Source organism: Dipteris shenzhenensis, chromosome 26 (assembly GCF_047967505.1).
Source record: "Dipteris shenzhenensis isolate YYH24624 ecotype China chromosome 26, Dip_SZ_1.0, whole genome shotgun sequence".
Taxonomy (NCBI): domain Eukaryota; kingdom Viridiplantae; phylum Streptophyta; class Polypodiopsida; order Gleicheniales; family Dipteridaceae; genus Dipteris; species Dipteris shenzhenensis.
In genome coordinates, this window is record NC_141621.1 from 47,937,372 (window position 1) to 47,963,212 (window position 25,841).

The following is a 25,841-nucleotide window of genomic DNA, read 5'->3' on the forward strand; positions in this document are numbered from 1 at the left end:
ATTGCAGCCTATATAGTCTTTCATGGTATTTATAACTCCTGTAGTCTCTTGACTATGCTAGCTTGTGGGAATGTATTAAATGCCTTTTGGTAGTCCATGAAGCAATTATACTCTAAGAGATTGGATCGCACACCAACGATCGTAGTTAGTGTATAAATGTGCTTTACTATAAGGTAGGGTAGCCGAAATTTGCTTGCGCTTGTGTGTCTCAAGTAACACTCCATAGTCCTTTACCAACGCATGGCCAATTGTGACCTAGTTGTTTGGGTCCTTTGGATCTCCTGCCTTTATGATATTGGAGTTATGCACATCTTATGGTGAGTTGAGGGCTCATTTTGGTTGTGCCCGCTCTGTTAAGGATAGGTTTCCTTGTGGCTAGAGGCCTTTACCAAGGCTGTAGGTAGGGCCGCATGGCCCAGGTTGTAGGCCCACCTGGCCAGGCCAGTTTAGGGCCAAACCCTGGTCGGGTCAACACTTGTAGGTTGGGTCAACCAAATAGACCTGGTTGGTTGAATGTCCTTGGGTTGGCCACTTGGTAGACCTATATAAGGCCATGCCCGGCGCTCTTGTTTTCTCATCTTTGAGAGCATTTTTATCCTCCTGTTTTGGTGGATCCCTTGGTGTTGCCAGTCCCTCATGCTTGTGTCGATTCTCTCTCTCTCTCTCTCTCTCTCTCTCTCTCTCTCTCTCTCTCTCTGTGACGTATGCTTTTGCACCACACCACTCTTACATGGTATCAGTAATGAGGTTAGCGAGGGACCAAGGGAGGATGGAATTTAGGCGCAATTTGTGAAGGCTTTGACACGTGTAGAGGGCTGTTGATCCGTCGCTGGGAGACGGCTCTTGCGTGCAATCTTCACATCCAGTACTCAGGCCACAAGGTCGCCTACGACTCCCATAGGTGGCTTGATCACTTGGGGGCTGTTTAGGACAAGAACCAAGGCTTTTGAGGTGTGATTGGAGAAAGCGATTTGCAGCAGGGCTTCAAGGCGGCTCTCACCGGCTATCTGGTACGGGTTTAGGCCGAGGTTCACAGCGTGGACAGGAGAGGGGTCAGCAACAACAACGTGGCTTGGGGATCAGCAGAAAGAGTACTAGGTTTGGAATAACCAAAGACAGCCATTGCATAAGCCCACACTTTCCTAGTTGCATCATTAATGAATGCCACATAGTATTCAGCCCTACCTAATGATCATGTAGGCATGGGACCACACACGTTTGAATGCATCAAATCAAGCTTTTCAAGCTCTTTCTTTCCCTTTCTTTTATGGGCTGATTTAGTCTACTTCCCATAGAGACTGCACTTACAAAATTCAAAGTAAAAAAAACTCAAATGCGGTATATAACCTAAACGGCATAAGAGTTTCCATTTTGGCTCATATGGCCCAACCGGCAATGCTACAAAGAAGTACTTGGCTGCTCGGTTATTGCAACAACATGATTAGACACCCTTGATACATGTAAGGGATATAGAGTCCCACACCTAGCACCCCTGGCCAAAAGCATAGAGCCCTTCTGAATTTCCCTGTACGAGTAAGGACATGCTCAACGTCACAAACTATGCCCATTGGAGGCTCAACTTGAAGATTTGTTTTATCCATAAAGTGCGTGTCTGGGGCTATGAAAGGAAGCGTAAGCATCCTAAGAGCTCTATCAAGTGGGATGTTGATAAGGATTTAGGAGGAGCTTAAGGATTGGGAGGATTGAGATTCACAGGCACATTCAGCTTTGGTTAGGACAATCACCATGGGGTTTCATTGGCTGTCTAGACCTTGGAGAGTGCTTCTGAGTTATGGTCTACACTAGAGGACCTCTATGCCGAGGATTCAATAATGCACGTTGTCACCTTGCAGGGATGACTGTACAATCTCGAGTTCTCGAAGGGAGTTCTACGTAACCTTTCTTGATGTATATCGAGATTCTCCATGATTAGTTATAGGCTATGGGCTTTGCCCTAACTATGAGTCAGTTGGCGTTCCTCTTTGTCATAAGCTACCTCTTGATTACGACATGGTTGCCTGAGCATTGAGGTGCCAGGTTAGGAACACGTCAATTGGACTTTGATGACCTAAGGCCCCTTCTCCTTGAGGAGGAATTAGTTCTTGTCTCTTAGAGAAAGCTTGTAGGCCATTCTATGGGCTATCCATAGGTGCATGTAGGCCTAGTTATAGTCAGTCAGGTTAGTTGGTTCAAATACTACATGTACCACTTAGGACAATTAGGACACTTAGTCCAGTTAGAGCGCTTAGCCCTAGGGTTTTGTTATATTGGCTCCCTCTTGAGCCTCCACTCAGTTTTGCATCAATTAATTACAGCATCTCACTTTTTGTCTTTTCTCCTTCATTTTGAGCTTCCCTTGCTTGCCATAGCCTATAGTGGTATCAGAAAGAAAGAAAGAAAGAAAGTTTATTAAAGTCTTCGGAAGACCGATGAGTTTGAGACTGCGAAAAAACGTGAATACAATGAGCTGTGGTAGTGGAGCTACTAAACGAGCGTCCACACCAATGCAGAATGCAATAAAATGCAAAATGGTAGTACTAAGTCCTAAGTATAGCATAGTCATATCCCGACTATATATATATATTATATATATATATATATATATATGTATATATATATATATATATATGTATATATATATATATATATATGTATATATATATATATATATCTCAGCATCATCGTAGGCATCACCATCATAACCATCATCATCATCATCATCGTTGGCAACAGAACATCAAGATGGATGAGGCTGTGGAAGCGTAGGCATGAGGTCAGTAATAGAGCGCTATCGCCCCCTCAAGGGTGCAGTCCTGGTACGTTTCTTGGTCGTAGCTCTTCGTCTAACCAAGGCCACTGTGACCCCCATTGGTGGGGCTCGGACCCTAAACAAGGAGGGGATGTCCCCAAGTGTGATCTGTGAGTCAACCCTCTGTCTGAGCTGTTGGGTCACAGGCTCCAGGTTGCGGTCATGTCGAGGTCTCGCCTCATGGGGGTCTATGTGATCTGGCTGAAAGAACTTTGTGATAGAGCTCTGAGAGGTGTCAGTCAAGGGAGAAGTCTCCTGTCTCCGTGCTCAGAGTATCCTATCTTGGTGTCTGAGCATCTCATGAATGAAACCAGCGAAACATCGTTGGTTTGGGTAGGAGAGGACACGAGCCAACATCCCAGAACTATCTCTGAAGAGGCAGTAGAAACGCCCTCGGATCTTATAGTAAATTGGACATCTGAAGATGAAATGCCCCTTTGTTTCAACCTCCTGCATGTCACAGAGTGTGCATATGCGCCTCTCCTTGGGTAACCGCTCTGCTTGGCCGCTCTCGATACGAAGTTTGTGTGAAGAGACCTGGAACTACCCAAGGGAGATCCTCAACGAGTGGGGTAGGTGAATCTGCGTGTGTCCTAGTGGATTAATGAAATCCTCCGCTGTGATATGTAAGAAGTGATCTCTGTAGAAGCCCAGCTTCACTGGAAGATCACTCGGGCCCAACCAAGTCCGAAATGTGTGTAGCTGTAGTAGATCCTCACGGATAACTTGGTTGACCTCGTGTGATAGGAGGGGAGAGAAAGGAGTCTCCGTGCTGTATTGGAAAGGGGGTAGTCTGTCCATGTGGAGCCCTAATCTTGCAAACCATCTCTCTGTGCATACATACCAACACCTCTGATCTCCACCTGCTGCAAGTGCCATAGAAGAGGATAGTGCTAGCCATGGTATCCTGCTACGCTCGGATGTGTAATCCCCATACTCCTTGACTCGATATAGATATGTAATGACCTGAAATGCAGCATCTAGCTGTAATGGGGGTGACCCAAACTCTGCCCGAATGATATGGTGAGGGACGGATGGCTTACCACGGATTATCGTGATAACATGAGAACGTGTAGCCGCTCCACCCTGGCCCACTCTGTATCCGACAAATCTAGTCCCCAACATGGGCTGCCATACATCCCTGCAGGGCGGACCAAGGAGTCAAAAAGCAACCCTTTGGTTCGTGGATCCTGAAAATGAGAGCAGAAGCACTGTCTCTCAAGTCTAGCCAATGAAGCATATCCTCTGCTCAGGCGCGCTTGCATCGCGGGTCTCATGGTGAAGGTGGGTCTACAAAAGACGACCCCCAGATAAGTGTATGATGAAACTACCTCAACAGGGGACCCCTAAAAAGTGAAATGCTCATTGCGCACGACTCGGGACGTATTGAAGATCATAACCTTGGTTTTACCCAAGTTGACCTTCAAATCATGAGACTCAGAAAAGGACTGTAGTGCGTCTTATGTTCCCACTGAAGACAACTTGGCAGATCTTTTTACGAAGGCCCTACCTCGACCTAAGTTTGAGGCTTTTCGGCAAGCTTTAGACTTAGTACCTTTTGTAACTTGATCTGTTGTACTCTGTACAGTCATAGGTTGCTATATCCTACGGGACGAACATGTGCAATCATGACACTAGATATTTAGGTATCCTGAGCCATATCCAGGATACTTAAGCCCATACCATGGAGGGGGGTTTGTAGGCTATCTCATGGGCTATCCATAGATGCCACTTATACCTTGGTATGAGCCTTGTAGGCCTAGTTATAGTCAGTTAGGACTATTGGTACAGTTAGTTTATGTACCATCTAGGTCAGTTAGGATACTTACTCCAGTTAGGACAGTTAGCCCTAGGGTTTTGTTATGTTGGCTCTCCCTTGAGCCTTCACACTTCAGTTTTGTAGCAATCTATTACATCATCTCGCTTTTCTCCATTGTGCTTCCATTGCTTCCAACACCCAGCATGGAGCCGTTTCCCCGCTAACTTTTCAAGTTACATTGTTGGGTAAGCGTTTGTTGCATTGGTTTTGTCCAATTTTTGCAAATCAGTTCTTTCTTTGCTTTATTTGCATTTTGGAAAGGCCCTGTGTTGCCTTGGAAGGCCTTGTGTTGCCTTTTGGGAAATTTTCGCAACAGGTACACCTTGAGACAACATAGTCTTTTGAGTGAAAAGCTTTGAAGCTTGAGCAGCGTTTTGCCTTTTGATTTTAAGAGGTTGGCCTTTTCTCATTTGCCTTGCTAATTGGTACACTTGCCTTGAATTTCAGCACCATGACTAGCGGCAAGGATAATTTGTTTGGGATGCTTGGGACCGAGGACAAGCTTGATGGCACAAATTACCCCATTTGGGAATACATGATGGGGCATGTCTTGGTTGCCAAGAATTTGTGGAACATTGTTTCGGGCGCTAAGGTCAGGCCTACACGTAATGTAGCTTTTGGTGCTATAGCTCCTGCCTCTGGTACTACAGGTACCGTTTTAGGCTCATCTGGTGATGGGTCTAATGCTACTTCTGGAGAAGCTGCATCTTCTACTACAGGTACTTTGCCTCCTACACAAGAGCACTCTATTTCAGCCATAGCTACTTGTGGCTATCAGGTTCTTTTTGATGGTGTTCAGTGTGCGGTCTATGATGATGCTACACATGCCTTTACCATGGTCTTGACTAGGACATTGACTAGAGGGCTGTATAGGCTTGATGCCTATGATAGATGCTTGGATGATGCTGGACTTGCAGATGCGAATGCCTTTGTTGTTGATTCTTCTACCATGGTAGACACCCATTTGTGGCATGGGAGGTTTGGACACCTCAACTTTGGGGCTTTGGTGAAGTTACATAAGGATGGTATGGTTGTTGATCTTCCCAAAATGCATATGCCTTCAAAGCATGTTTGTGAACCTTGTTTGCTTGGTAACATGCACCGTTCTGTATTTCCCAAGGATGGGAGAGTTGGTGCCTCACGCAAGCTTTATTTGGTTCATAGTGATGTTTGTGGACCCATGCGGGTTGTAGCTCTTGGGGTATTCTAGTATTTTGTCACATTCATTGATGACTTCACCAGGTATACTTGGTTTTTTGCATTGAAATCCAAATCTGAAGTTTTTGCATGCTTTAGGCATTTCATTGCCTTGGTCGAGAATGAGAGTGGGCTGAAAACTGCTCACTGTAATACAGACAGAGGGGGTGAATATATGTCAAAGGAATTTGCTGATTTTTTGGTCTCTCGTGGCATATATCATCAATGCACTGTGTCTTACACTCCTCAGTAGAATCCCGTGCTGAGCGCAAGAATAGATCAATCATGGAGATGGCCAGGTATATGTTGAAAGGCAAGCACTTGCCTAACAAGTTGTGGTTGGATGCCGTTATGTGTGCAAATTACATTTTGAATAGATGTCCCACCAAGGCATTGAAGACCATCACACCTTATGAGCCTTGGGCAGGTCATAAGCCCAGGATTTCTCACATGAGGATGCTTGGCATCTGCACATATGCCTTCTGAGACACGCACAAAGTTGGATAATAAAGCTGTCAAATGCATTTTTATTGGGTATAGCTCAGAGAGCAAGGGCTATAAGCTCTACTAGCCTCAAATGGGCAAGTGTTTTGTCAGTAGGGATGTTGTATTTGACGAATCCTCCTCTATGCCTTCGTTGGACTGTCAAAAACAGCCCGTTGTTGATGCCCCAAATCTCTTTGACAACTTGACGCCTTTGTTTCCGTCCAATGCTCATGATGATATCACATATGAGGTTGCTCCTCCTACATACATCTGTTGGTCGTTTGCAGCCACATGTGCAGGATGATATTCAGCCCCATTTACAGCCTGATATGCATCAGCTTGATCAAGATATTGTACATAGGGCTCTTGACTAGAAGAGAGCTAAAATACAGGAGTCCCCCGTTGGCTCCTTGACACAACGATATTTCTCTCCCAGCCTGTACTAGAGCAGTTGTCGGCAAAGAGCATGCTAATTTGGTTGCTTGTGCATCTATCATTTGCTGTCCGCAACTTAATTAGCATGGGCCTTGTCGGTGCATCTTCCTTACCCACTCTCCAAGCTGATTCACAGGTGAGGTTGACGCGCATCCTTTCAAATAAAGCCTTGGCATCTGACATGGGGGTATCACCTACTGTTAGGCCTCTTAAGAGAGAGAGAGAGAGAGAGAGAGAGAGAGAGAGAGAGTATTTCACCCCAAGTAGTCCACAGAGTATGTAATTTGATTGAAGGTTGTTTACAACACCCTAAAATCCTCCTGCTTTGAGTCTTGCATAGTTGCATGATGCCTTTATAGTAAGTCCTCCATGGCTGATCACCTTCATAGCCGTAACTAGGTGATGAGAGAAGGCTGAGAGTTGCAATCTGAAGCTCTGTCTAGAGGGTGCACAGTAAAACATTGCTATGTTCAAAATTTAAAGTTGACATTTTGTTGGATTTGACCTTTTTCAGATGAAAGGTTTCTTGAACCTCTGCTAACCTAACTAGGTCGGACTTAGATTTATAGATCTAGTTGCCAGAGTAACGTTGGCTGCCGAGAATTTTCCCATTTCAGAAGTTTGGGTTAGAAGGTTTGATCTTGTTTGTCTCTTGCCTTGTCTTCCAAGGATGTTCGAGCATAGTCTGTGTTCTTTTCTTGGGAGAGCTTTTGTGTGCTTTTCTGTTTATTTGCTTCTGATAACAGTGATATAGTTTAAAATCTTCGTTTTGGATTCGAAGCTTACTGTGCAACAGGTGGATTGTAAGAAGAGTCATGGCAATGGTTGATGAGCCGCTATATCCTATAGCAATTCTAATTGATGAATTGAAGAATGATGACATTCAATTGCGCCTAAATTCTATTCGACGGCTGTCTACTATTGCTCGGGCACTTGGGGAGGAACGTACTCGAAAAGAGCTTATTCCATTCTTGAGTGAGAACAATGATGATGATGATGAAGTTTTACTAGCAATGGCAGAAGAGCTGGGTGCATTTATTTCTTATGTTGGGGGAGTAGAATATGCTCATGTGTTACTACCTCCTCTTGAAACACTTTGTACTGTAGAAGAAACAGTTGTGAGGGACAAAGCAGTGGAATCTTTGTGCCGGATTGGTGCTCAAATGAAAGAGAGCGATTTGGTGGATTGGTTTATTCCTCTTGTGAAGGTAAATGTTCCATGCATCCTCTTCAGCTCTCTTCCTAAGCTAGCATTTGTACTTCAACATTTCTTATGATCTCCTATGCAAACATATTTAAAAGGATGTTTAGCCTGCATCTTCTTCAGTTTTTTCATAAGTTAGCATTCCTTGAATTCTACCATCTCTTATGCGAACATATCAGAAAGGATATTCAGCCTTCAAATATATGCTTGGAACGCAAGTTTGAGATCATGCGAATTCATGTTTTTTTAGTCAACTTAGTATACGGTCTGATACGGGCTTTTATAATGGAGCAATTTTCAGCTAAATGCAGAATTATGATCACACTGTTAAAAACTTTAGGTTTTAAAAAAGAGTGGTTATTTGGGCTTGTATAATGCTTATGTGTAGAAATTCAACATATCAGTTGGTTGTCATCGTAGATTAGGGTAGCAATTTTGCAGCTGCTTGAAGTGCACTTGACTAAAAAATTGTTTATCATGGGTGACTGCTTCAGACCTCAAACAGAGATGTAAAAAGACTCTTACATCAATGCTGGTTAGAGAAGGTTGCAGAGAAGTCATACCATGGAACGGTTCAGCTCAATTGTTTTGTGGTTGTCCAAATAGTCAGACAGTTTCTTATGACGTTTGGTTAGAGGGCCTGTGTCTGGTAGACAATAGAACGAGATAAGCTTAGAATTGGCTTTTTGGTAAAAAGTCAATATGCTGCCTTTTTGGCAAACATTGACTTTGGCTGTTTGGTAAGTGCTGACTGTTGATGAGGCTGACCAAACAGCCTATAAAAGCCCCTCCCATCTTTCATTCTCTTCATCATCAGTTTCAGGAACTTCTAGCCCTTCATCCACAATTGAGTGTCCAGAAAAGCCCCTTCCTTCAGCCTCTACAGCCCTGCAGGATTCAACCATGAGGGACCCAGCCCTCCCTACAGTTTCAGCCAGACATAGCCAGCCTCTTCATTGACGGTCCCTACAGTTTCAGCCAGACATAGCCAGCCTCTTCCTCGAGGGTTAAAGATATGTGGTATGTGGGGATATACATAACCATTGCCCACTCTAGCACAAGATAGAGGACCTCAGCTGTTAATTCTATAGGTATCTCATTCTGCCTTTCTTCTGCAAATTAAAAAGTGCCTTCCTTCCACCTAAGACACTTTTCTCCACACATGCATTCCAAGTTGTAATTGTTGTCAAACTCTAATCCTATGCAGACCACTTCTAACTCTTTTTCTTCAAGTGTGCAAAGGGCATGTTTGTGGTGCCTTCTGATAATCATGACCTTACTTTTTTGCAATATTTATGTGTGCGCTTGAAAATTCTGTTAGTCTCTTCAACACATCTAAGTGTTTTTTCTATAGGCCCTGCTCAAATAAGTTCATAAATGGATGTCCCAAATAGAGATGGGGGGAGAGAGAGCATTCTAGCTTAACTTAAGTGTCATTACTTACGTAGGCTTTTTCGTTTAACTCTATATAATGCATCAAGTGTCTGGCCATTAATTTTGTCAATTTTCCCACAATTTCATCCTAGGTAGCAGACGAATGCCTTCTTGAAATCCACGAAGCAACAATAGAATGTGTTGCGTTTTCCCTTAGCTCCTTTTGCTACAGCCCTTATCTTTACTAGATGGTCCAGCATGGAATGCTTTCGTCTGGTTCTTGCTTGTGATAGTGACTTGGATCCAAATCATTCTATCTCATATGCTAAATTTTGCTCTTGCCATAGACTGTGGCCATTAAAAAACTGTTAACCATGATGATTCTTTAGTTTGTCATCCTCTTGTTTCCTCCTTTGGAGACGGATATGTATGCCACTCTTTTGGGAGACCCTCTTCTATTGCTTTTGTAATTACAACCTTCCTGTTTTGCTCATGTTCTAAAGGGTTTGTATTGGGGACATGGTCTTTTGAGGTGTTTTTAGGCCCCTGGAGCATGAAGGGTAAAGATCCTTGGGACAGCCAGAGGGGGATAGTTTATTGTGGAGGCATTTGGTACCCATTGCATCTTCTCTCTGAAGCCTGCTCATGTTGTGTTTTGAGAGCACATACATGAGTGCTAGTGGAGATAAGAGAGATGATCCATGAATACATCCGAGTAATCATCACATAGAAGATTATGCCAATTATCTGCCTTCTTACTAGATGTAGACTCCCTACCCATATTGTTGGCTGCAACGTGCATGCTGCCCTTGGAAGGGGAAGCATTATGCCAACATATCCACTATCTCAACAACATTGCACAAATGTATGCAAGTATGTTGCCTTGCAGAGCAATGGAACCAAGTAAGGACAGACAGCCTCTTCGAACGTCCAACCACGCAATTGGGATCATACTTCACACAAATGATGGTAAACTGAAGAAAGATCCCTGACATGGCAATATAACGCATATTGACATGTTAGGAAGAAAGACAATTTACAAGACCTGGCATGAGTAAATCTGCAAAGCCTCTTCGATTATTCAACCACGCAATTTGGATCATACTTTACACAAATGATGGTAAACTGAAGAAAGACCCTGACATGGCAATATATATAGCAAGGTCTATATTGGGTGTAGTGACCTAGTTATATGTTGTTGCCAACTACTTGTAGAGTGGCACGCTATGATCACACTGACAAGACCTGCGTTCTATCCAATAGATCTTGTTGGGTCTTCAGAGAACGGTTTATAATATCGCATTATATTCTCTCTCCTACCCTCTTGGGATCCACATCGATGAGTTGGCCTCATTTTGTGGATACTTGGGGTGGACAGGGCTTACGCTAGCACAGACTTTCAGCCCCATTCTTATTTTCCAGATGATGTTGTGTTGACCTTAGACACAACAATTGGACTTCAAATCGTCGGACACAACATGGGGACGTAAAGGTCAACCTTGGTAAAACCAAGCTTATGATCTCAACAGAAATGAGGCTCAGCTTCAGTGTGACTTTATTCACCTTGTAGGAGAGCCGATTAAGATAGCTAGATACAATGTCTCCTTGGGTTGAATTCCCACAGGTACCAAGTTCACGATGAAACTGGTAGCCTAGGCACACTTGACTAGGGGATATGCAGGCTGGTACGACAATGTTTTCTGTTAGAAACATGGTGAAGAGAAAGAGAGAGAAGGTTAGGGTGTGGGGAAGTGATACCCAAGTGAAGACATAATGAAGGCTTTCATACATTCATAAAGTATATCAAGACAAGTGAAGTACAAGCCTTATATAGGCTACTCACTCACACACTAGCACCTAGTGCATATGGGATAAGTCCCATGATGACACATGGCACTCACACAAGACTTTCACACATAGAGTAGTACTAGACCTAGTACTACACACCAACACACACTCTTTTTGGCTATGATATCTCCAACACCCCCCTTCAGAGCAAAGAGTGCGAGACCTAACACGCAAGAGTAGACCGATCCCCCCTCCACGGCAATACTACAAAGAGCAAGTCCAACTATCCAACACCTCCCGTGTGATAGTGACTTCTCAGTCAGCTTGCGATCGGCAAGAGCAAACCATCACTCATCATCCCCCCTTACTCTGAGCTAGGTGGTCAATACCATCAACCAAAGTAAAAGACAATACATTCATTTTTGGGGGACAACCTAGGGCAGAGTACCTTTGACTCCAAATACATTCAATTTAGAGGGGCAACTCAAGGCTGAGAACCTTTATGTGACTCAACACAAACACACAGCATCATAGACCAGCCACCGTACTTGCTGGTTCTTCAGCTGGTGCTGCGAGTTTGTTCCCTCAGTTTGAACACATGGAGCCTCGTCCTCATAGTGAAGATCAATCCGCACGAGTCTTAGCTTGGGATGAGAAGAATGACAAGGCACTAGCGCTTATTGGTGTGAGGTTGGCGAACAAACTACTTCATCAACTTGACCTCACTACTTCAGCCAAGGAGACACTGGACAAGCTCGAGAATATATACACCAGATCTACTGGATCTGAGGAGCAAGCTCTATCTGCTATATTACATGATCTATCCCTCTGTGAGCTGATATATGATGATCACTGATGCTGTGTGTTTGTGTTGAGTCACATAAAGGTTCTCAGCCTTGAGTTGTCCCTTTAAATTGAATGTATTTGGAGTCTATAAGAGGTACTTTGCCTTGGGTTGTCCCCCAAAAATGAATGTATTGTCTTTTACTTTGGTGACAGATGATGAAAACGCAATAGCAGCCTCCACGTGTGCAAGTGGGCAGATATAGGTGGCTGTAGGTGCTCCAAATACAAACCCTAATCAGAACACAGCAAGAATATGCTCTGAAATGCAGAACTGAACCAGAAATGGAGCTCTTGTGGTTGTAGTAACTGCTTGAATTGCTGCAGCAGGTCCGAAAGCTGCAAAGCGGCTCACTAGGGCACCCCAAAGTGCAAAGGCTGGTCACCAATGTGCAAGGAGGCTCCCTAGAACAGTTCCAAATGCTGTAGCAGGCCACCACAATAAGAAACGTCTGTTGTAGGTGATCTGGAAGCCAAGAAACTGCTTGAAAATGCCTTCAAATGACTTGAAATGCTGCAGAGAAATCTGTCAAGTGGCCGACTGCACAGCAGCAGCAATAAAGAGCCGTTCTTGGCGTTGAAAATCTCCGAAACAGCTCTGTTGAAAGCGGCTATGCAGCAGCAGTGTAGAAGTGGGTTGAAATTGCCTTCAAAGGCCTCGAAGTGCTGCCAAAATTCTTGCAGGGTGTCGGCTCTGCTGCAGCAGCCTAGGAACCCTAGGCTCGGCGATGAAGAGCTTTAAAATGGCACCACACCTGCAGGCGCTTGTAGACCAGGATACCGACAGCAGATAAAAGGCGCCTAGAGCAATCGAAATAGCCCGGGAATGACACTATTGGAGGTGGTTATGGAGGCAGCAAGCTATGGAGAAGGAGGCAGCTAGAGACGGAAATGAGCAGGTTGCATAGCAGAGGCGGCTGAAGCAGAATTAGGGTTAGGGCAAGAGTGACGAATTAGGGTTAGGGCAAGGGTGATGTGGCAGCTATGGAAGGTGGCTCTGATACCATGTTAGAAACATGGTGAAGATAAAGAGAGAGAAGGTCAGGGTGTGAGGAAGTGATACTCAAATGAAGACAAAATGAAGGCTTTCATTCATTCATAAAGTATATCAAGACAAGTGAAGTACAAGCCTTATATACATAGACTAGTACTAGATCACCTAGTACTACACCAACACTTCACACCAACACACTCTTTGGCTATGATATTTCCAACATTTTCTTCAGGCCCACTTTAAGCATTTTAGCACCAATCCCTCCTTTTCAACTATAGGCATACCAACAACTTTATATGCAAGTACTTCGTGAGCAGTAGACTCCAGAGAGGAATGAGTGAGCTTTGAGGGGCTACATGTCACGATGCTCTTAAGGATTGATCTAGAGGTAGAGATTTCACTCCACATCATCTCATTCTGGCAGAGTTTTCAGTGAGACCTCTGCATAAGGAGAATGAGTCAATGAACAGCTGAATCTCATAGACTGATTGGGCAAGTACATACACCTCTTTTTATAGGCTGAGGATAGCCTTATCTTTCCACATTGACACCTCATAGATGAGGCTACATAGGAACATATCAAATCAGATCTAAAACTTAGACTACTTGGACAAGTGGTCCACTTGCACAAGGACTCTTCACACCTACAAACTCTAGGACTCTCACACACAGGCTTTGATATCCAACACCTCCCTTCGAAGCTAGGGTGAGAAGGACTAGGAAGAGACCTTCATAAGGTTGAAGGTATGAACCCACTACTACTACTTACTGAGCCAAAACTTGCACTGTCATGGTAGGCCTGATTAGAGGCTTGACCTTCACACCTATACACACTGGTCCATCCTAAAGACACAAGTGGGGGTGAAGGCCACCATAACACCCCCTTGTGGACAAACCTCCCTTGCTCTAGGTAGGGTATAGAAAATATCATGAAGTGTTTACAAGACTAGGCCCGCATACAATCATTTTTTGGGGACTACCCAAGGCAGAGTACCATTATTGACACATACATAAAACATTCATTTTATTTATGCTAATGCAAGGGCAGAGGACTCATTATTGACACAACAAAGTAAAACTAGAAAGCCTAAAAGTCAGGGCTGTCTTCCCCAATGGAAAGAGTTGCCATGACAGTGAGAGCATTGTTTGGTAGGTTGTCAGTATTTGGGTCGGTCTCTGTCTCCACAAGATTTGCTTTGTCTTCTTCAAACTTTTCAAGTCGTCTAAAGCAATGATTGGCTCTATGGCCAGATTTCTTACAGTAGCTACACTTGGTTGTTTTGCTAGCAAAGTGTTTACTGGTGCTGACCTTGCTTCTGTTATACACTGGTCCTAGTTATGCAGTGATGGGTGTGTTGCGACGACGGTTATTGTCTATTAATACAACCACCATTTCTTCATATTTCATCTCATTAGCAACTCGAAGTACCCCAAGAATATCTGCACGGCGGGGATTGTCTTCGAGACTATTGAGAAGTACAACCTTCTTATCATCATCATTAGGAGGAGCTTTTAAGGCAGTGAGCTGTTGTACAAGGATACCTGAAGCACTTAAATGGTCCTTCAAGGAGGAATTCTTAATGGACATCTTATAAAATTGTTGCTTGAGAAAGAGTTTGGAATTATTAAGATTTTCTCCAAAAAGTTCTTTTGCTATACTATCATGATCAATATGATGAAAATAATTTTTGCAAGACCCAGACCGATAATGGCAAGAGCTCGATCATTTTTGTTCTTCCATGTAATCAACGCAGATGAATTTCCTTCATGCTTGAGATCGGTTCTCTTTGACGACTTTTCACACACCGTACTGCATAGAGATGAGGTGTATCTTGGTTTGCCAATGGGTGAAGTTTGTACTAGAGAATTTCTCGATTTGAGGAGCAAGACGGGAAGTTCCATTGGTGGAGACCGCCATTGGTGGAGACTGATAATATTTAAGTGTCTTCCTCAGCATCCGATGGGCCAGCGTTGGATGAGACTTCACCATAGATCAAGAATGAAGTCAGCAGCAGGCATAAATATGACACAAACAACAATTATACCAATTTTTGGAGAGCAGGTCGACCTGCGATATTCTGCAGTCAAAGTCTCCAAAAGAATGAGGTCAACTACTTGGTTGACTGCACATTAGAGAACCTTATGACCAAGGAGATAAAGGGGTTTTAATTAAACTGCTATGTGCCAATACATTGGACCTTTTGAAATTTAGAGAAGCAAATGGCATTTCTCTCCGGTGCAGATATGAAAGAAAGATGATCATGAAAGCAGTGGCAAGTCCTGCAGAAAATGGTGAGGTTGTGAAGGAATCATGGGCTGTCCAGTCAGTTCTGGAGCGGGCAGAACCAGGCGAAGTAGAGGCATAGATGTGCACAGGTAAGTAGATATTGGATGTAGAAAAAATGGTGAAGCGCTGGCGCATATTTGTTGAGGAGTCCACGCAGCAATATGGTGATATCAAGAGAACTAATGCTTGCAGCAATGAGGCAGGTCGGGCAGCATAAAAACAGCACTGAGTAGCTCAGCATGGCTGTGGGAAGAGCATTGAAGAGATTACAACCCGTTCAGCATGCGAGCATAGGATTTCTGAGGACACCCAATCTGATAGAATGCAAGGACCTTTTACCTCAATATGCCTTCAAGTACAACACGTTCATCAGTACATGCTCCTCTATCTCCACCTCATGCATGCGAAAGAGTGAGATACTGTGCATGCATAAGAATCATAGGCATATGCTACATAGAAAAAGACTGGAGGTTATGCTAAGTACAATTTTTATTACTATGGCCTTGGCAATTACCAAAGGACGACTGAGTATGACTTTGGCAGGGCTGCAGAGCATATATATTCAGTATCCTAACTAGAGACGCTGGATCTGCTGACTGTAGAGGCTAGGGCTGGCTGTGGATGCAGGTAGGAATAGATTCCACGATATGCCCTGTCGAGATTCAAGGCTTGCTTGCTTGTTCATGGTATCTGGACATGATATAGGTCAATGACTATGCAGATCACCTATGTGCTGCACTTTTGTCCAAGAGATCACCTGATTAAGATTCAGATTCATGAGGCCTGATGTGAGATATGGTCAGCGGCAGCACGTCATGATAGACTTCTTCATAGGACCTCAAGGAGCTCACATTGAATGGAGGCTGTTCTTCAGACACGTCAGACCAATGAGAGATTCGATATTTGCTGGATGGCTTCTTGCCCCATCTGAGGTGCGCTTATTGGTGCATCACAATGCGAGTCTGCTCTCTCTCTCTCTCTCTCTCTCTCTCTCTCTCTCCCCCATCGCTGCCCATCGCCGCCCATCGCTGCTCCTTACTGCTCCTGCTCCATGGCTGCCCATCGCTCCATCAAGCCTTTCCATTGCGGCTCCATCGCTGCTCCTGCTCCATTGCTGCCCATCGCTGACTCCATCGCTGCTCCTGCTCTACGTGACATAGACCCATGAGGTCTCCCGCTCCCTATGCTCAGCCTCTCCCTACGCTCTACCCTACGCTCGGTCTCTCCCTACGCCCCCATACGCTCCCTACGCTCAGCCTACCTAGCCACCCCCTCCCTACACTCATACCCCGCTCAGCCTACGCTCTACGCACCCCGCTCAGCCTACCCCTTCGCTCAGCCTACGCGCAGCCTACTCCGCTCAGCCTACCCCTACGCCCCCTACGCTCATCCTACGCCTACCCCTAGGCCCCCTACGCTCATCCTAAGCCTACCCCTATGCCCCCTATGCCTATGTCCTACGCTCAGCCCAACCCCTACGCCTACGCTCATCCTATGCCTACCCCTACACCTATGCCCTATGCCGCCTACCCCCCTCCCTACGCTTAGCCTAGTAGCCTACCTAGCCACCCCCCTCTTTGTTCCTCTCGCTTCCACTTCAGCCCCTCCCCCGCGCCCCCCCCCCCCCCCCCCCCCCCCCCAAAAAAAAAAAAAAAAAAACTCATCGCCATCTTAGCCTCTCCTTCTCCACCTCAGGCTTCCACACCGCCTCGCCACCACCTCGCATTGGACGTGCCTCCCGTTATGGGGGGGGAGCCGGTGCTCCCGCTCTCGTCGGACACTAAGACCTGCACCCAAAAAAAAAAAGGGGTCCAGGAGAAATAGGGGACAAAGCCAAGAAAGACGACAAAAAAAAAAGAAGAAGCAAACGACACAACTGAAATTGGAGGACGTGAACACACGTTACAACCGAAGTGGACTCGGGGTAGACAGCAAGGCAAAGGCAGGACCCGCCTCAGCTTCTTCAGCCTCTATCTCTACCTTATTCTCAGCTCCCGCTCCAATTTCAGTTTCGGTTTCAGCTCCAGCCTCAGTTCCCTCTCTCTATCTCTATCTCTACTTCGAATTCAGCCCCCGCTTCAGGCTCAGCTCCTGTTCCAATCTCAGCTCCCTCTACATCTATTATCAGTGACATACTCATGCCCATGGCGTCGGTTGTTGTTCCCTTCCCCTCCTCTCCTGTTATAGCTCTCGCACCGCTTATGACCCCTACTTCGGAGGTGTCATACACTGTTCCGCATTACGCTTCACTCTCCCCTCTCCCTCTCAGTCAGCCCACGCTCCCACACCCCGTTGGGACTGCCTCATCCATTCCACAGTCATCTCCGTTCCTCACCCAGTTCACCCAGTCACTGTCCAGTTTTCAGACTCAGTCCCACACTTTCATGCCACAGTCACTACAGTTTCAGCATGGACATGGGTGGGCTGATACACTAGAGGCCTGTGAGACCTTGCTTATGAGGTCCGCTTCAACCAAGAACAGAGCCGCATCATACAGAAGCATGCTAGGGCCATTCAGGAGCAGGCAGGTCTTATTCAGGGACTCAGACATGATATCATGCAGCTCCAATAGGGGGTCAGAGTCATACACACTGTCCCAAGGAGTACTCCAGTGGTCGAGGCACAAATTGCGAGCATGCAATCTGCTATTGAGGAGACTTCCAGATGGGTTGACGTGGCCAAATGGGAATCCGCAAGGGTAACCGTTTCGGCTACCCTCATGGAGCAGCAGTAGAGAGCCAGTAAGGCTCTCAACATTAGAGTACGGAGGATCCCACGCACTGAGGCTACACAGATGGTAGATGCGATTGCATTCGTGGCCGCTACCCTGGGTATGGTTGAGCATATGATAGAGAGGGCGTGGCGGGTGGGGAGAGATTCCAACCGAGAGCAACCCCTGATCATACGGTTCCATGACACTCAAGCACGACTTTCAGCTCTACGACGCAGGTTAGTCCTTCGAGATCAGCTAGCGATCTCTATGGATGAGGACCTCACACCTCTACAGGTTGAGGAGAGGCGCTCTTTGCTGCAGCAGTGGGATCAGGCCCGGAAGAAGAAAAAGTAGGCAGTGGTACGAGGGGGACGACTTCTTACAGGCCCTCGTAAGGCACATGTCTCCTCCCTTACATAGGGAAGCGGGGTCTATGAGACTCAGATATCTGAGACTCTGTCCTGCACCATTTGGAACTGTAATGGTACCTTATGGTAAGAACCAAGGAACTTCTCGGAATCCTATACAAGCCACGACATAGTCTTTTATACAAAGACACATCAGAGTTCAGAGCGCCCTTTTCCAATAGCCAGCGAATATACATGGGAGTTTGCCTACAGAGATGAGACGAGGGGTACAGGAGGAGTTCGAGGTTCAGGTGGAGTTGCAGTCCTTTTAAGATTCACACTTCGGGGGACCATTTTAGTAGAGCAGAGAGATACACATTCCAGATTTCTTTGGATCCGGATTCAACACATGGATAGCCGGGATCTGTTTGTCGTAGTTTGCTACTTTTTCCTTGAGACCTTCCACTTTGCCAGAGATATCCGAGGTGATGATGAGACATCCCCATTTGCTGCCCTTTATCAGTCCATCGTTGTTTTCTCTAGCCGCGGAGAAGTCCTCCTAGTGGGGGACTTCAACGCGAGGACAAGGGCCCGTCAGGTACCACTTCTTGACTTCATAGATGATTCCACTCTACTGCTAGATATTAACCTTGAGGAGGCAGGTATGCTACGGGTTTCGGCTGACAGGCGAGGTCCATTCTCATCTTATGGGCAGGCCCTATTAGACCTCGGCAGGATACATGATCTCATTATCTATAATGGTCTTGACAGATGGCCTGCTTCAGGTGGTTTCACATGCTTTCCACATGGGGGGGCTCCAGTGTTGTTGATTACATCATCGGATCCCCTGTCTTGACATCTCGCATTACTGACTTCACTGTAGCACCTCTCTCCCCAGGGGCTGATCATACATACCTTTTCTTTAGCATCTTCACCTCCCTTCGCATAGCACCTCTTACCCCACTCAGTGCTTACTCCACCTACCACGATATACACTTTGATCGGAATCACTCACCTTCTTACTCTGGCCGTCTGTACATACTCCTCGCTTATATTGACTTCATACCCCTTTTAGAGGATCGTGCTGCCCTTGTCACCCGCTCACTACACGAGGCTGCCATTCACACTTTTTTCCACACCACCCGCTCCACCCGTCCACCACTCCCTGGAACCGTACCCTGTAATAGTTGGTATGATGATGAGTATCAGGCTTTACGTCGTCAACTCAGATTCGAAACCAAAAACAGTCTTCTGAGCGCACCAGATACGCTACACGAATACCGATGATTGGTACGGAGGAAGAAACTAGACTTCGTTTGTCGGAACAAGGAGGAGCTATTGAACATTTTGTTTAGTAATAACGCTAACGACTTCTGGCGGAGATTTCTAGAAGGACGGTCCCTTCCGCCACTCACTGACACTCAGATCTAGTTTGAATATGCACACACACGTTATGATGTCCTAAATCAGCCAGTCCCTAACCTCTCACACATGCCTCATCTCACATCCTGCACCCTCTTTACTAGAGAAGGGATAAAAGATGCCGTAATGAAACTTCTTAATGGCCGAGTGAAGGATCATGAGGGGCTATGCACTGAGTTCATTGCATATGGGATCCCATGAGTCCGGAGAACTACATGACCATTATGATTGGACATGTCATGTTCAAGATTTATGCATTAGTACTTGACTCCGAGGTTAGCAGACTTGCAGAATGTCGAGGACTTAGAGCAGTAGGATAGGCCGGATTCCGGCGTGATCATGGAACCATGGACCACATTCTCATGCTCAGATGTATCATCGAGAAGGCGAGGTCACGGAAGCAGAGGGTTTATTGTTGCTTGTGGATTTTCGCAAGGCATTTGACACGGTTTCGAGAGCCCGTCTCATACGGTGCCTACAGGACTTGGGTTATGACTAGGAGATCATTTGGGCTGTCATGGCACTTTATGAGAGAGTTTCAGGTAGAGTTCGTGCAGGATCCGGGTGGACAGACGAGATCATGAGCACCAACGGGATCAAACAAGGGTGTCCTTTGTCGCCTACTTTGTTTGGTCTCTACATTGACGAGGTTGAGACAGTGATGTAGACATAGGGGGGTGTAGGTTGCTCTCTTGCGGGCAAGTTGATCCATATTTTGCTCTACGCAGATGACGTGGCTCTCTTGGCTTCCTCAACAGAGGGGCTTCAGAGGCACCTAGACGCACTACAGTCCTTTTGTGAGTCTCATGATTTGAAGGTGAACCTGGGTAAAACCAAGGTCATGATCTTCAATACATCTCGAGCCATCATGCGTCAGGAGCAGTTCACATTTGAGGGGTCATCTGTTGAAATAGTTTCATCATACACTTATCTTGGGGTTATCTTCTCCGGACCCAGCTTCACTACGAGACCTGCGATGCAGGCATGCTTGAGTAGAGGGTATGCTTCATTGGCCAGACTAGAGAGGCAGTGCTTCCGCTCGCACTTTCAAGATCCACGCACCAAGAGGTTGCTTTTTGATTCCTTGGTTTGCCTAGCGTCGATGTACGGCAGGCCTTGTTGGGAGCCAGACTTGTCAAATACAGAGTGGGCCCGTGTGGAGCGGCTACAGGTTCTCATGTTATCATGGATGATTCGTGGTAAGTTATCTGTTCCTCACCAGATCATTTAGGCTGAGTTTGGGTCACCCCCTTTACAGATAGATGCTGCATTTCAGGTCATCACGTATCTGTACCGAGTTAGGGAATATGGGGATTATACCTCGGGGCGTAGCAGGCTACCATGGATAGCTCTATCCTCTTCTATGGCACTTGCAACAGGAGAGACCAGAGGTGCTGGTATGCTCGTACAGAGAGATGGTTTGAGCGATTGGGGCTCCACATGGATAGACTACCTCCCTTCCAGTACAGCATGGATGCTCCGTTTTCTCCCTTCTTATCACACGAGGTCAACCATGTTATCTGTGAGGATCTACTACAGCTACACACATTTCGGACCTGGTTGGGACCGAGTGAACTCCTAGTGAAGCTTAGCTTCTACAGAGATCACTTCTTACATATCACAACGGAGGGTTTCATTGACCCACCAGGATACATGCAGATTCACCTATCCCACTCGCTGAGGATCTCTCTTGGGCAGTTCTAGGTCTCTTCACACAGACTTCGCATCGAGAGCGGCAGAGCAGAGCGACTACCCAGGGAAAGGCGCATAAGCACATTGTGTGACATGCAAGAGGTTGAGACAGAGGAGCATTTCATTTTCAGGTGTCCTATGTACTATGAGATCCGAGGGCGTTTCCACTGCCTCTTCAGGGATAGTTATGGGATTTTGGCCTATTTCCTCTCCTACCCAGAGCAGCGGTGTTTGGCAGGTTTCATCCATGAGGCACTTAGACACTGTGAGAGAATACTCCGAGCATAGAGACAGGAGCAGACTTCTTCCTCGGTTGATCCCTCTTAGAGCTCTATCACGGAGTTCTTTAAGCTAGATTACATGGACTCCCACGAGACGAGGCCTCGACATGACCTTGACCCGGAGCATGTGACCCGACAGCTCAGACAGAGGGTTGACACACAGATCACACTTGGGGACATCCCCTCCTTGTTTAGAGTCGGAGCCCGACCGATGGGGGTTAAAGTAGCCCTTGTCAGACACAGAGCTACGACGAGGAGATGTGGAGGACCGCACCTCTGAGTGCCCGACAGCACTCTATTGCTGACTTCATGGCTTCACTGTCTCATCCATCCTTATATCTTGTTGTTGCCGATGATGATGATGATATTGATGACGATGCTGAGATTGATATATAGTCGACCATCGACATGACTATGTTGTACTTAGGACTTAGTACTGCCATTCTTCATTGGTGTGGACGCTTGTTTAGTAGCTCCACTACCACAGCTGGTTGTATCAAGATTTTCACAATCTCATAGACCCATTGGTCTTCCGAAGACTTTAATAAACTTTCTTTTCTTTCTTTCACAGGGTGCGGACCATGGAGAGTATGGGATGTGAACAGCAGTTCTTGGACGTGTTCTACAGACACCAAAATTCCAAGTGAGATCCCAATCAGGTCCGCATGGACCTTAGACTACTGATGGATGACACATGATAAGAATCATCCTTACACACTCAGGGAGTGTATTCCTCTTCATTAAGTCTTATGGGTGTGCTAGACACCTCTAGATTGCCTTATTAGGGATGATTTAACTCTAATCTGTGCTCATAGGCCTTGTTGCCCTTCTTCAGACGCTAATAAACCCACCCCACCTTGTTGGTCTTTTTCAGCGCCCGCCCCCCCTCTCTCTTTGTATACTATTGTCCCCGTTACCTTTTTATGATCCTAACATCCCGTCTAGTTTCTTGCTTTGGGCACTCTCCATACATGCTTTTGAGTATAAGAATTACGAATGGTAAAAAAGAGTCACGGGAGAACTACATTGCCAGATCAAACTGGCTCAAAGGATGACATTTTGTACTTGAAAGTATGCTGGCAAACAGGTACACAGATTGGATGCTCTATCATAATGAGCAACACAAGATAGATGATGATTTGTCTTGCTCATAATCGCAGAGAAAAGCTGATTTACATTCATTAGACACGATTATATGAATATGTGGATTAGTTAATGGTATTGAAATAGTGAGGTGAGACATGGGGGGTTTTAAGCAACATGAAGGTCTTTACTGTCGCATACTTTGGAGATTTACTTGAAGCATTTGATGCCATTACCTTTTTCATATGCCATAAATCAGTTTGGATTTGAACAAATTTGATCTTGTTGTGTGTACAGAGGCTGGGAGCAGGTGAATGGTTCACTGCACGTGTGTCTGCTTGTGGTCTCTTTCACATCGCATACCCGAGTGCACCTGAATTGTTCCGCTCAGAATTACGGTCTGTTTACAATCAACTTTGTCATGATGATATGCCAATGGTTAGAAGATCTGCTGCTTCAAATTTGGGAAAATTTGCTGCAACTGTGGAGCCCGTGCATCTCAAAAGTGAGATCATGACATTTTTCCGAGATTTAACTCAAGATGGTATCTATCTTTCTACACCTACAAGCACTTAACAAATAATTACTTTTTCTTGTTCATACGCAAGGCGTTTTGTTGGGCCTCAGCATGCTTTTGTTTCTGTAAATAATCTGTGTCATTTCTTTGCTCTCCATACATATTAATCTATTTATGTGCACCCTCTGCATGTCTGCAGTTCAAGACTCTGTCAGGATTCTTGCAGTTGAGGGATGTGCTGCATTGGGCAAGCTTTTGGAACCTCAAGATTGCGTTGCAAACATTTTACCTGTCATCATAAATTTCTCACAGGTGTGATCTATTAGTTGCGTTCCAAGAAATTCTAGAGTTCATGATTGCCTTAAGCATGCGGGTTTGTAAATCCTTCACAGTGATGATACATGCCCCTGCATCAGTGGATACCCGTGTGCATATATGTACTCTCCAGAATTCATTTCACCCAGTATCTGATTTTATTTGGACTCGTGGTGATTTTGTACTGCATGACTTACATTTCCCCCTCCTGTTGATATTTATATGTTTGAATCACACAGCAGATGCTTTATTATTGTGCTTTTTTGCATATGACTGATAGGGTTAGTTTCATAGCAACAATACACCTGTTCCAATATAATTGTCAAGTTAAATTATATTATTATCATAAATTAGTTAAAAAAAAACGAATTAATTAAAATATAATGATAATGATTGTTTCCTTGTGTTTGTGTTGGTGGTTCATTTGTCTTCTTATATGCACGTTGATTTTTCTTTGTTCCCTTGTGTTAGCATCAGTTGTTCTTTCTTTCTTCTTCTTCTTTTTTTGGGGGGGGGGGTAGCTCTCTCTCTTTCTCGTGCACGGGGTGTGTGCTCTCTCTTTTAGAGAGAGCGTGTCAGGAAATTTGTACTTTTCCCATTAAATCTTTTATATTGACTCTGGTCAAAAAGTTGACTTCAGTTAACTAGAATGAGAACACTATGGGGATGCCCACAAGGGATTAGGATTACTGCAAGAACTAGAATGCATGCATATGGCTAACCTCTTAAAGTGTTGGATATTGTTTGTGCAACGTGCAGGACTTTGTGTAGTGCTTAATTCTCCCACTTTTTAAGGGGAAAAGCACAAGATAAGTGGTGCCCCATTTTATCGGACTGCTCGCTTGAGCTAAAAGCAAATAAGACACTCCACCATAGGAGAAAGCGCCTATTTTTGGCAAAATTGCTAAAAGCCCAGCTTTTGGAAAAGTCGCTTGTTCTAGGCTGAGCTTTTGGAAAGCATATGGTTTCTGATTGCTTGGCATAGTCTATAGAGCCTCTAAGTTCTGAGTTTTGTTGAGATATTGTACTCAGCTCTTGCTCCCTTGCGAGCGATCTTGTACAAATAGATTTCTATTGCAATGAATACCCAGCCCTTATTTCTGGCCCCTAGTGCTGTGTTCTCTCTCTCTCTCTCTCTATTGTGATTTCAGCCCAGCCCTTTGCTGAAGATTTCCTAAGCTGTCACACACTTTTCCAGCCACCAGATGAGGTGTCTATCACGTGCGATTTGTTCTAGAGTGCTGCAAACTGGCTCCTGCTGCTGCGATTCAGATTCCTACCAGGTTTGGCCACGGTTTCAGCAATTGAAGAACCTGATCTCGGGGTTTGTTTAAGGTTTCAGTCGTATTAGAGCTCGGTCCTTCCTTTGGTGGCAACGATCCAAAGTACTACCAATTATCAGCTAATTATAGAAGGACAGCATTTCCTCACTATTTTTGGGATCCATCTCAGCTTGTTTTGCCTTGTCAGATGCCTCAAATATGTGTGCAGATAGTGCGTGTGTTTGGCCTGGGAAGCTCTCCTTGATTGCTGTCTTATATTTGCGAATTTCAAGGCCAAAACAATCTTGAATCTTGAGGATTGGTTCAGCTTTGTTTGCTGTCCCAAGGAAATTAAGCTATTTGGACAATTTTCTGCCCGAAGTGTTGATTTCAATATGATATATTGAAGCAGACTTGACTGTAAATCAATCTTGTTAATTTCTGTGACCAATCCAGTCTTCTTCTCAGCTCAGCCAAGCTTAGAAATCAGTTTGGATTTGATATTTTTTGATTCTTGAGCATACCAGGACCTCAGAGCATGGTAGTTCGGCTCTATAGACAGCCTAGTAAAATGGGTTTCATAGGGCCAAATGATGATCTTGATGAAGATTTATAAGAGCCAAAATTCAAGAGTTGGAAACTCTAAAGAAGATCCCTCAATTTCAGCACTTCTTGAGGGTTCACACCTCTAAGCAATTGATGATCTCTAAGGAAGTAAGCTGGTGGCTTTCTCCTAGCCATACTGTAAGCTCAAGGGAAAGGGGGAGGAGTTCACACTCAAGTGGAAACCGAAGGTGATCTCCTACTCTTGAAAGTAAGAAGCGCACAAGAAAGTTGTGTAGTTCTAGTCGATTAATTTCAGTCCTAGCTCATCGCACAATTCATGCAGAAAGTACCACAGAAAGCATTGAGAGCCTAAGGAAAGAAAGTTCAAAGGAGGAGGTAAGTCTGCTCCCTTTGTCAATTATAATGA

General features: G+C 45.2%; 1 protein-coding gene across 2 annotated transcripts in view; it reads left to right on the forward strand.

Moving 5' to 3' along the window:
* LOC147885193 (uncharacterized) overlaps nucleotides 1-25,841 on the forward strand; it is a 59,033-nt gene that overhangs the window by 2,144 nt on the left and 31,048 nt on the right. The window contains exons 2-4 of one of the 2 annotated variants that reach the window (XM_087397161.1): nucleotides 7,528-7,954; nucleotides 23,072-23,318; nucleotides 23,491-23,603. In XM_087397161.1, coding sequence (XP_087253287.1) covers nucleotides 7,562-7,954; nucleotides 23,072-23,318; nucleotides 23,491-23,603 — 753 coding nt within the window. In that variant the 5' untranslated portion in view covers nucleotides 7,528-7,561. The remainder of the gene's footprint in view (nucleotides 1-7,527; nucleotides 7,955-23,071; nucleotides 23,319-23,490; nucleotides 23,604-25,841) is intronic. The other variant, XM_087397162.1, reaches the window with a different exon arrangement.